We start from the raw sequence: 11,052 nt of genomic DNA, 5'->3' as shown, positions 1-11,052 counted from the left end.
ACCTGTTTCTGAGCTCTACAGGCAGTTCTTTTGACCTCAGGGCTTAGTTTTTGCTCTGATATGCATTATCAGCCGTTAGACCTTTTATTAAGATGTGTGTGCCTTTCCAAATCACACCCATTCAATTGAATTTACCACAGGTTAACTTCACTTCACAAGTGTAGTAACATCTACAAGCAATATGAATGCTCCTGAGCTAAATTTCAACTGTCCCAGATAAGGGTATGAACACTTATGCAATGGAATCATTTAAGTTTTTTCATTTTTAATAAATTTGCAAAGATATTAAAAACCTGTTTTTTGCTTTTCCATTATGGAGTATGGCATGTAGATTGATGTGGGAAAAAAAGTAATTTAAAGAAGTTTTACATAAGGCAGCAACTTAACAAAATGTGAAAAAAATTAAGGGGTATGAATACATTCGCAAGGCACTGTATGTTGCTTGCTTACAAAAGCATAATATGTTTATAAAAAGTCATATTTTCATAGGCTGTGTTAGAGAGTGATAGTACCTTCTGGATCTCAGTAAGATAGCAGTCTATAAAATCTCTGGGTGAGGAGGGGTCCCAGTCTGCATAATGCTTGTCCACCTCTTCCTTAATAAACGCACAAATTTGATGGAAGCAGGAAAACAGGTCTTTATGAGGTCCCGGGAGGAGGTCCATAACATAAGGGAAAACACTGTAAAGCTATAATGGACAAGTAGCAGGTCAGCTTGGGTGGGCACCTTTATTTTATTAGTTTGGTTTTCAAATAATGCATTTTGTTACACCTTTAGTGGCAATTTAGGAGTGCCTATGACAGACCACTATATCTTTTCATCTCATCATAAGAATGGACATATCAGTACCTGTATCCACACAGACGTTTGTAGTTTAAGGGCTTTAGACATCAGACTGAGCATGTTCAGAAGCCTTTGGTCAGTGTACTCAAACCTCCTGCCAAATACCATGGAGCAGATGATGTTGGAGACAGCATTGTTAATAAAGTAATAAGGGTCGAATGGCAGCCCTAATAAAATACAACGACAGGTGAAGCTGGTTTCGGTTTCAAAGTAGATTTTTACTTTTTTTTTTTTTGGATGTTAACGGTGGTTGTCAATGTGTTGCTATACGGTTGCTAAGGAATTGAGTCATAGTGCTGGTTGCATAAACCTCTTAGACTAATCTTACAAGTTAGTCATATAAATTTTTTTTTCAAGACTGGTCATAAGTCAGTTACATAAAAAGGTATATTGGTCTAAATTGAATCCAAAAAGTTGACTAGTTGGTCAAATTAGTTCTTAAGACAGTCTCAACATAGTGGCTATGTTTATGCAACTGGCCTAGGGGTATTGCTAGGTGGTTGTTTATTAGACCATATCAAAAGGGTCTTTCTGCAAGTCTCTATGCTATTTTGGTCCCTACATATGGCGTGTGTCCTTAACTCTCTGGTATTCTTTGCTTAGGGATTAAACATGTTAAACAAGACAATAAGTGTGACATTTTTTGAAAGAAATTAATGTACTAAATGTTTTCAATAATATGTATTCCTTTATATTTTGTATTTTGAGGGGATTTCATGGTGCTAGGCAATATTCACCACTAATTTTATTCACCATTTTTTCTGTATAAAATGATACAAGTATTAGAAAAAAGTAATTAATGTTTAAGTTAAAAATGTATCAATTAGTGTTTAAGTAAAAATGTATTTAAAATTCAATGCATGGAAGACAGATTGGTCCCATCCTAAATATAAGTCAGGTTCTGCTTCTTATCATCACATTAATGCTGCTACTGTACTTACCATTGGTTTCCATGATGGTCTGGTGAAGGAATTTGTACTCTTCCATGATGATGACTTCCAGGCTCCTCTTTCCTACGCCAAAGTATTTAAGAGTACTAAGAGTGAAACGCCTCCGTTGCTTCCAGCTGTAGCCATTATTGAAGGTTACACCTGTTGCCAGACATTACATGAAAGATGTGATATTTAGAGAGTGTTAGAATGTCATTTAAAGGTATTCTCCCAACATTAATGTATACCTTGGCACTTGATTATTCTTTTGAGCACATCATTGGTTGGACGGCCTGTGAAAATGTTTGCATGATCAATAAGAGTTTTCTTGACCATACTGTAGGTATTCACAACAACAGTGTTTAAGCTTCCCAGACGCAAGCTGAAAATGTTGCCATAACGGTCTGACATCTGCAGGGAAAGAGACAACATGAAAAAGAAAAAAGTGAAAAATAATCAGGGTTACAGGGATTAAGATATCAGGCCTCAAAATGCTGTCAGACTTAGAAATCACAACAATAAGAGGCTGTGAATTACCTTAGTTAAATGAATATGTGGTTGTTTAGCATCCAGGTTGAAAGCATTCCCAATAAAAGGGAGAGGTGTGGGTCCAGGGGGATAGTTTCTAGGCTTTCTGTTTCTCAGATGGTCTGAGATCAGCAGAAAGATGACGAACATCAGTAATACGGTCCCTACATCTGTCCACTGCACTGAAGCTAAAGACAACAAAATATTCTCCAAGACCATTTTCACGCGTTTAACCCCTTTATTCTGCACTGAGAAACGTGACTACGCGAAAAGTTTGGCTTTAATTTGTTTACTTCCTGGTTCACTTTTGTTTTCAACAACGTGCAACAAACATTTCGAACACCTGATATTCGGAGAGAGAGCTGTTCGTGAACGAATCTGTGTTTCTGAATGATTTTTTTTTAAAGGTAACGTTAAACGAATCGTCCAGTCCATGCGCTCATATTTTTATACACTGAATCTTCCTTATGTAACTTGACTGATTTTCTGCTTTGAATGACCGACACTAGCGCGAACAAATAGCATTCTAGTCCAAACTGTGTAGGACCATTTAATTGGCTGGGTCTAATGAACTACCGCCCCCTGCACTGAGCTAGACGAGATGTTTCGAGTCTGTGAGGTGTAGGCTATGCCTACTGAACGAGACATGAAAAATAAATAGCATGATATAACTCATTTCTAGCGGTCGACCAAATAAAAAAATAAATAAATACGTAAGTAAAATAAAACAAAAATGGATGAACTGCTTTAATGCTTTCGTTTGTGGGACGCTCTCTTTCCGATAGGCTATCTCTTATGTAGATGCGCAGCAGAGGACTATTATTCTGCTGCGTGATACTGTGGAAGAACTGATGAAGGCACGGTTTGATCTTCGGCTGACCAATCAGCAGAAAGGGGCGTTTAATTCCCGCCCACGTGTAGAAATCGAATATTCAAGCTGTTTATTCATTTTTCCACCCATGAACGAGAAACGTAAATTTAAGCTGAATTCTCGTTTTTCGTTTTTCGGAAAAAAACAAAAAAACGAAAAAGGAGCCGTTTTCTCATTTTTCTACTTTCAATATTAAATCAAAAAACGAATGATCGAATGATACACGGATTGCGCACACACAACAATCTCAACAATCAGTACTTGTGTTACTGTGTAACCTGCAGGAAAGACAACAAGTAATCAGTGAATTTATTTAACGAATATAAAAAAATCGAAATGAAATGGCTAGTGACGTGGGGAACAAGACACTGCGGTTTCCTTCCTTTAGATTTGAGGTAACAATTCATCAGATTCTCCCTTTAACGCTGTTTTGAAATTGGAAATGATTATTAAGTAGCCTATATGAAATCCAAGGTAAGATGTTAATTTATCCCATGTTATTAAAGATTCTCTTGACAAATGTATGTGTTCAAATATTGATATAGTAGTAGTAATAAGGGTCTGTTTCTCCCTCCTTCATGGAATATTTCTCCTCTACTTTCCTTACTTTTTTTCAGCAGGGCCTCCTAAGCATGGAGAGGGGGTCTACAGTCTCTGTGTGAAAGGCGGGGCCTGGTTTCACTGCCAGTTGCATTGCTCAAATGACGACCCTGTTTCCCAGTCAAGCATAAGCATTTATAGACTGCAGCTATCCAGTACTCTGACATTCTCTGACAAAGGGAATATGCCATTTTCTTCAACATGATCCTGCAATTTATATATGAAAGCTTTGACTTTAAAAGCTGGATCATTTTATGCTTTGTTTTACTGCTTCTTGTAGATATTATCAAATATAGGAATCCTTCCAGTTTCCCCCCGGGACCCTGGCCTCTACCATTCCTGGGAAATGTCTTCACTGAGATAGATTTTAGGAACGTGAATAAGGTAGGAGCAAATTGCATAATTTATTTGCATGCCAATTTATGTTATTTTTAGACAGATTTTTGGTGGATGTTATCAAGTTGATATTATATTATATTATATTATATTATATTATATTATATTATATTATATTATATTATATTATATTGTATTATATTAACGAATACCTGTTAATATAAATATATTTTTAATTTCAGTTGGCTGAAGTCTACGGGACCATATTCAGCTTAAGAGTGGGCAGTGAGAAAATGATAATTGTTTCTGGATATAAAATGGTAAAGGAGGCCCTCATTACTCAGATTGACAGTTTCGTTGACCGTCCAAATGTCCCTCTGTTTCACAAAGTTTTTAAGGGAATCGGTAAGTACACTGACCATAATGACATTTAAGCTTAAAATTAAGGTTCATTATTCGCTCAAATAGTATTGAAATTCTTTCATTCATTCGTATTATGAAGGTACGATACTGAGTAATGGATACCTGTGGCGGATGCATAGGAAGTTTGCTGTCTCCCATTTGCGGACCTTTGGAGAGGGGAAGAAAAGCCTTGAGCTCAGAATTCAACAAGAATGTGTCCACCTTTGTAATGCTTTTAGGGCAGAAAAGGGTATGGTCTAAATGTCTGGAGAGTTCCATTTTCATGAATTTTATGAATAGAATAAAAAATGATTTGGAGAGAAAAATTAATATACAGTATGTATACATGTTTTTTTTTTTCAAACAGGACATTTTAACCCCATGGTTACCTTGAACAGTGCTGTCTCAAATATCATCTCCTGCTTAATATTTGGACAACGCTTTGAGTATCATGATGAATGTTACCAAAAAATTCTGCGTCTTGATACTGAATGCATTCAGTTAATAGGCTCTCCTAGAGCACAGGTACTGATTCATAATAGCATTCTTAGACTCTACTTTCATAACCTTTGAGTTCATTGTAATAAAAATCTGTATTCATCACCCATTATGTCATCTTTCACAGCTGTATAATGTGTGTCCTCGGCTCTTGGAATATTTACCTGGCCCCCACCAGACAATTTTTTCCAACTATAAGCAAATAACAGACTTCCTGAGAGGAGAGATCATTAAACACAAAGAGGACTGGGACCCTTTAAACCCACGTGACTTAATAGACAACTACCTGACTGAGATGGAAAAGGTAACTAAAGTTGGATTTTATTTCGTTAAGCTTTTAAAATACAAACAAGGTACATTTCCAGGCAACTGCCATTTGATCAACCTAAGGATGTTTTGATAAGAGAGTTTTTGCATATTTTTGTATTGATTCCCACCTGTGCAGAAAAAGAGTGATCCTGAGGCTGGTTTTAACATTGAAGGGTTAGTAGTGACTTGTCTAGACTTGATTGAGGCCGGGACAGAAACCGCAACTACAACATTGCGCTGGGGTCTGCTTTTTATGATCAAGTTCCCAGAAATCCAAGGTGAGTATTGATTTTTAAAGCAGGAATGATCATGGATCTTCTTTTGAAGCATGCGGGTTATATGTCATCTGCAAGTTAGCTTAGAAATGCATCAGGTCCAGGAGTTTTCCATGAACGGGTTGTCTAAAAACACACACATTATACAAGTAATATTTGTATTTCCCATTCAGAAAAGGTCCAGGAAGAGATAGACAGGGTGATTGGACAGTCGCGTCAACCCTGTTTGGCTGATAGAGTTAATATGCCCTACACTGATGCTGTAATCCATGAGATACAAAGATTTGGAGATGTTGTTCCACTGGGATTCCCTAAAAAAGCTGTTAAAGACACAACACTAAGAGGATACTTCATTCCTAAGGTATGAATTCTATTCTTTTCTATTTAGGGGTGTAGTCCTGTCTAGAACAGTGAAGTTTGCATTTTCTCTTTGTTAGGGCACCTCTATTACAATAAACCTGTCTTCAGTCCTGCATGATCCAAACGAATGGGAAACCCCAGACACCTTTAACCCAGGACACTTCCTGACTGAAAATGGCCAGTTTTGGAAGAGAGATGCCTTCATGCCATTTTCAGCAGGTAATGTGCAAACATTTCATCTGATATAACTTCTAAAAAGGGATATGCTTGTATTTAATTATTTTTATTGACTTCGGGTGAGTGAATAATTGTTGTCCATGCCACGTTAGGATTTTTAACTTTAGTTGATGGCATCTTCTCACAGGTAAGCGAGCGTGTTTGGGAGAGCAGCTGGCTCGTCAGGAGCTCTTCTTATACTTCACCTCCCTGCTGCAGCAATTCACCATCTCCAAATGTCCAGGAGAGGAACCCAGTTTGGAGGGAGAGATATGGTTCACATATGCTCCTGCTCCCTACCGTATGTGTTTGTCCTCACGTTAGAGCAGTGGTTCTCAAACCTCTCCATGAAGTACCCGCAGCACTGCACGTTTTGTATGTCTCCCTATATCTGACACACCCACTTCAGGTCTTGCAGTCTCCACTAATGAGCTGATGAGTTGAATCAGGTGTGATAGATGAGGGAGACATACAAAATGTGCAGGGCAGGGGGTACTCCAGGACAGGTTTGAGAACCACTGTGTTAGAGTATACACATAAATTTTTTTGTAGCATGTTTATGGATATCTGTTATGATAGAATATCTACTACCAAGTATGTAAGTTTTCATTCTTTATGTTACCATTAAGTAGGCTTCATAGTGGTGGTTTATCTTCACAATGTTTTAATACTAATACCTATTTGTTCTGATGTGTGTCAAATGTATGTCATATATCACAACATGTATATCTAATGTATTAATAAAAATTGTATACTGTGTGTGATTTACTAAGCGTTCTTTTGATGTTTATGTAAATAAATCACAACTGGGCAAACCATTTGTCACAATAAATATCTCTGTTACGTAGTTTTAAAAATGCAATGTCATTGCAGTAGTCATTGTGATTCATAGATTCAAGTTAATAATTCTTCATATTCACCCTTGAACTCAGTAATGAGCTTGCAATTATTGTACATATTAAAATGTACCAATGTATATGAAAGCATGGAAAAAGATAAAGAACAGCCAAATGATGTTACTATATGTACATGTACGATTAAAGCTGCAGAAAAAAGTATTAACATAGTTTTAAACCTCTAGTGCAGATGCCGACATGTCAGGCCAGACCGTGATGTTGTCCATGTGTTTGTAATATCTTATGCGCTTATCATTAAACTTTTACTTTTGATAAATGTGTTTCCATTGGGTCTCGTTCTCCACCTTCATGGAATCTGGAGTTCCTTATGTAATATCTCTCTACTTCTCCCTTCCAGTATTTACATCTCCCAGTCCTGTAAAAAATGGGGGCAAAAACAAAAGTGTTGCGTTTATAATTTTGTTCTGTGTATTTATACCAATAATCATTTACAAACCACAGAGCTCAAATAAGACAAAGAGCACCTGCCATTCCTCTACCACCATGATCCTGCAAATTTGATTTTAAAAGCTGGATCATTTTCTTTTTTGTATTTCTGCTCCTTGTTGATATGATCAAAAACAAGAATCCTTCCAATTTCCCGCCGGGACCCTGGCCTGTGCCATTCCTGGGAACTGTCTTCACCAAGATGGATTTTAGGACCATGGCTAAGGTGGGAGCTAAATTCATATGGTTTTAATTTGCATGTATGTCAATTTAAAGCCATTTTAGAGATGATTTCATTTATTGTCTTGTTTCTGGACTTTTTGTAAAGAAAATAGTAACTATCAATGTTCCTGATTGATATAAATAAAATAAAATAAATATTTTGAATTTCAGTTGGCTGAAGTCTATGGGAAGGTGTTCAGCTTAAGAGTGGGCAGTGATAAAATAGTAATCATATCTGGATATAAAATGGTAAAGGAGGCCCTCATTACTCAGACTGACAGTTTCGTTGACCGTTTTGTTGAGCGTCCAAATGTCCCTCTGTTTCACAAAGTTTTTAAGGCAATTGGTAAGTGCACTGACCACAATGACCTTAATGCTTAATACCAGTTTTGATTTTTTATTAATGATAATCAGATTTCATCATTATAGGTATATCACTGAGTAATGGATACCTGTGGCGGTCACATAGGAAGTTTGCTGCCTTCCATTTGCGGATGTTTGGAGAGGGGAAGAAAAGCCTTGAGCACAGCATCCAGCAAGAGTGTGTCTACCTTTGTGATGCCTTTAAGACAGAAAAGGGAATGGTGTAAATGTCTCACTAATTGGAGAATTTTAGTTCACTGGGGCAAAGAAGAATGACACCAATTTGCAATTTAATAAACATAAATTTTTTCTCTCAAACAGGACCTTTCAACCCTTTGACCATCTTAAACGGTGCTGTCTCAAATACTGTTGCTTGTTTGATATTTGGTCAACGCTTTGAGTATCATGATGAATGATACCAAAGAATCCTGCGTCTTGACACTGAATGCGTTCAGTTAATGGGCTCTCCTAGAGCACAGGTACTGATTCATGATAGCATTCTTAGACACTACTTTCATATTTTAACGTCCTGTGAGTTAATTATAATTCAAAATCTGTATTCATCACCCATAATGTCATCTTTTACAGCTGTACAATGTGTGTCCTCGGCTATTGCAATATTTACCTGGCCACCACCAGACTATTTTTTCCAACTATAAGAAGATCACAAACTTCCTGAGAGGAGAGATCATTAAACACAAAGAGGACTGGGACCCTTCAAACCCTCGTGACTTAATAGACAACTATCTGACTGAGATGGAAAAGGTACAGTAAGTAAAGGTGGAATTTTCTTTTTGAATTAGAATTTTGAATAATTCAGTACTTTTTTTTTCCACAGAAAAAGTGTGACCCCAAGGCTGGTTTTAACATAGAAGGGTTAGTGATAACTTGCCTGGACGTGATTGAGGCCGGGACAGAGACCACTGCTACTACATTACGCTGGGGTCTGCTTTTATGATCAAATATCCAGAAACACAGAGTGAGTTTGGTTTTAATTTTTAAAGAATAGACATATTGTCACCACATGGTTACCACTTTACAACCAACTTGTATTTCCCATTCAGGAAAGGTCCAGGAAGAGATAGACAGGGTGATTGGACAGTCGCGTCAACCCTGTTTGGCTGACAGAGTTAATATGCCCTACACTGATGCTGTAATCCATGAGATACAAAGACTTGGAGATGTTGTTCCACTGGGATTCCCTAAAAAAGCTGTTAAAGACACAACACTAAGAGGATACTTCATTCCTAAAGTATGAATTATATTCTATTCTATTCTATTCAAGACTTGATTGAAAGATATATGTATTTTAAAATATAGACAATGATCTGATATCGGCATAAATTTCTTATGTCAATCAGCCATTGTTGGTTGCTACACAAATGTTTTCATTCTCCCTTTATTAGGGCACTGCTGTTTCAACAATCCTGTCTTCAGTCCTGCATGATCCAAACGAATGGGAGACACCAGACACCTTTAACCCAGGACACTTCCTGACTGAAAATGGCCAGTTTCGGAAGAGAGAAGCGTTTCTGCCCTTTTCATCAGGTAATATTTTATAAACATTTACATATAACTTCTCAGTGTGTGATTTTTTTGTGGACTAGTATTAAATACAGAAGAACAAAACTAGCACTCACTTTAACAGGGCAATTTGCTTTTATAAATTAATAAAAAAACTAACAAATAAAAAATGCAATAATTTATAATTTAATGAGTGACATTTTTTTTTTCACAAAACAATGAGTGGTTTTGAATGAATGAACTCTCAGGCTGTTATACAACAAAAACACCTAAATTTACATAACCAAGTCATTGAAATTGGTGAATTGTATTTGTTTGACTTTACAATGCTACATGTGAGAGAGGATGTTTAGGATGAACTGATTCACTAGAATGAATTGGATTTCACTACAATGAGAGATGAGCACCAACTACTGTCACGCTAGTGAGGCTGTTGAAAAAAAATGTATCTAGGTTAATATAATGTCATCATAGTTGTAGTTAGTTACTTGTCAGGTTTTCTCTTGTCAATGCCACAATGTGATTTTTAATTTTGCATTATGGCTTCTGCTCACAGGTAAGCGAGCGTGTTTGGGAGAGCAGCTGGCTCGTCAGGTGCTCTTCCTGTTCTTCACCTCCCTGCTCAGCAATTCACCATCTCCAAATGTCCAGGAGAGGAACCCAGTTTGGTGGGCGAGATATGGTTCACATATGCTCCTGCTCCCTACCGTATGTGTTTGTCCTCACATTAGAACAAAACAAAGTCAGTACAATTAGACAAAGTATGTTTTCTGATATGTGTTTCTGGATGATTATCTTTTATGTTAGCATCTCATTTCCACATTTTTCAAAATGCAACATTGTTGCAATGTTGTACACTTGACTTTAATGTATAAATGTAAATGTTTCAATACATGTATTAATGATTTTGATGTATAAATGCACATGTATTGATATTAATGTACTGTGTAAATGATTTACGGATGTGTAAATAATCATATCTGTCCTGTAACTAAATTACACCTGGGTTGAAAATTTGTCACTTGAAACATCTCTGTTTCATGCAAAAAAATAAAGATAAGTAGAATTTTTTCATATAAAAAGACTATTCTTTGAGTTACTTTAACTATACTGAGTAAAGGAATGTCACACACTGAGTGTACAGTCTACACATAGCAGGGACAAACTCCCTTTTTAGATTCAGTGTGTGTGCTTGTAGGACAAATGTCCCTCTCTGATGTGCAGGAGGTCCATATTAATTTGTCCCTTTTTAACAATTTTGTTTGTTCAATTAACACTTACTACTGAATAAAAAAAAAAAAAAAAAGTGTAGAAACAATTTCCACTCAAAAATTGATAGTACACTTCAGAAATAATTACAAAGAAATGTCAAGTAACACGTTTAATTAAACATGTTTAAGTAGAAAGACTGAAATAGTATTTTCATACTTTT

At 36.6% G+C, this 11,052-nt stretch overlaps 2 protein-coding genes and 1 pseudogene across 3 annotated transcripts in view; 2 read left to right on the top strand and 1 right to left on the bottom strand.

The window, feature by feature from the left end:
• Positions 1-2,822, bottom strand: part of cyp2v1 (cytochrome P450, family 2, subfamily V, polypeptide 1) — a 7,407-nt gene extending 4,585 nt beyond the window's left edge. The window contains exons 1-5 of one of the 2 annotated variants that reach the window (XM_016548766.1): positions 2,311-2,822; positions 2,022-2,184; positions 1,786-1,935; positions 851-1,011; positions 513-689 (exon numbers count right to left, since the gene is read on the bottom strand). In XM_016548766.1, the coding sequence (XP_016404252.1) occupies positions 513-689; positions 851-1,011; positions 1,786-1,935; positions 2,022-2,184; positions 2,311-2,520 (861 nt within the window). In that variant the 5' untranslated portion in view covers positions 2,521-2,822. The remainder of the gene's footprint in view (positions 1-512; positions 690-850; positions 1,012-1,785; positions 1,936-2,021; positions 2,185-2,310) is intronic. The other variant, XM_016548767.1, reaches the window with a different exon arrangement.
• Positions 2,823-3,884: 1,062 nt separating this feature from the next.
• Positions 3,885-6,548, top strand: LOC107737302 (cytochrome P450 2J2-like). The gene is made up of 9 exons (XM_016548769.1): positions 3,885-4,156; positions 4,351-4,513; positions 4,611-4,760; positions 4,878-5,035; positions 5,136-5,312; positions 5,454-5,595; positions 5,766-5,953; positions 6,030-6,171; positions 6,317-6,548. Exons 1-9 carry the CDS (start codon positions 3,974-3,976, stop codon positions 6,490-6,492), a joined length of 1,479 nt encoding a protein of 492 aa, XP_016404255.1. The 5' UTR covers positions 3,885-3,973; the 3' UTR covers positions 6,493-6,548.
• Positions 6,549-7,262: 714 nt separating this feature from the next.
• On the top strand, positions 7,263-10,351 carry LOC107737328 (cytochrome P450 2J2-like; annotated as a pseudogene).
• Positions 10,352-11,052: the final 701 nt, after the last annotated feature.

Source organism: Sinocyclocheilus rhinocerous, unplaced genomic scaffold (assembly GCF_001515625.1).
Source record: "Sinocyclocheilus rhinocerous isolate Xijiao unplaced genomic scaffold, SAMN03320098_v1.1 scaffold1606, whole genome shotgun sequence".
In the NCBI taxonomy this organism is placed as follows: domain Eukaryota; kingdom Metazoa; phylum Chordata; class Actinopteri; order Cypriniformes; family Cyprinidae; genus Sinocyclocheilus; species Sinocyclocheilus rhinocerous.
This window is presented reverse-complemented; position numbering and strand designations above follow the sequence as displayed.

Bases quoted from the DNA above. Each gene is read 5' to 3' on its own strand.
- LOC107737302 (XM_016548769.1), top strand. From the start codon at position 3,974: ATGATCCTGCAATTTATATATGAAAGCTTTGACTTTAAAAGCTGGATC. The intron at 4,761-4,877 runs GTATGGTCTAAA...TTTTTCAAACAG, and splicing joins TGCTTTTAGGGCAGAAAAGG to GACATTTTAACCCCATGGTT. The intron at 5,036-5,135 runs GTACTGATTCAT...CATCTTTCACAG, and splicing joins TAGGCTCTCCTAGAGCACAG to CTGTATAATGTGTGTCCTCG.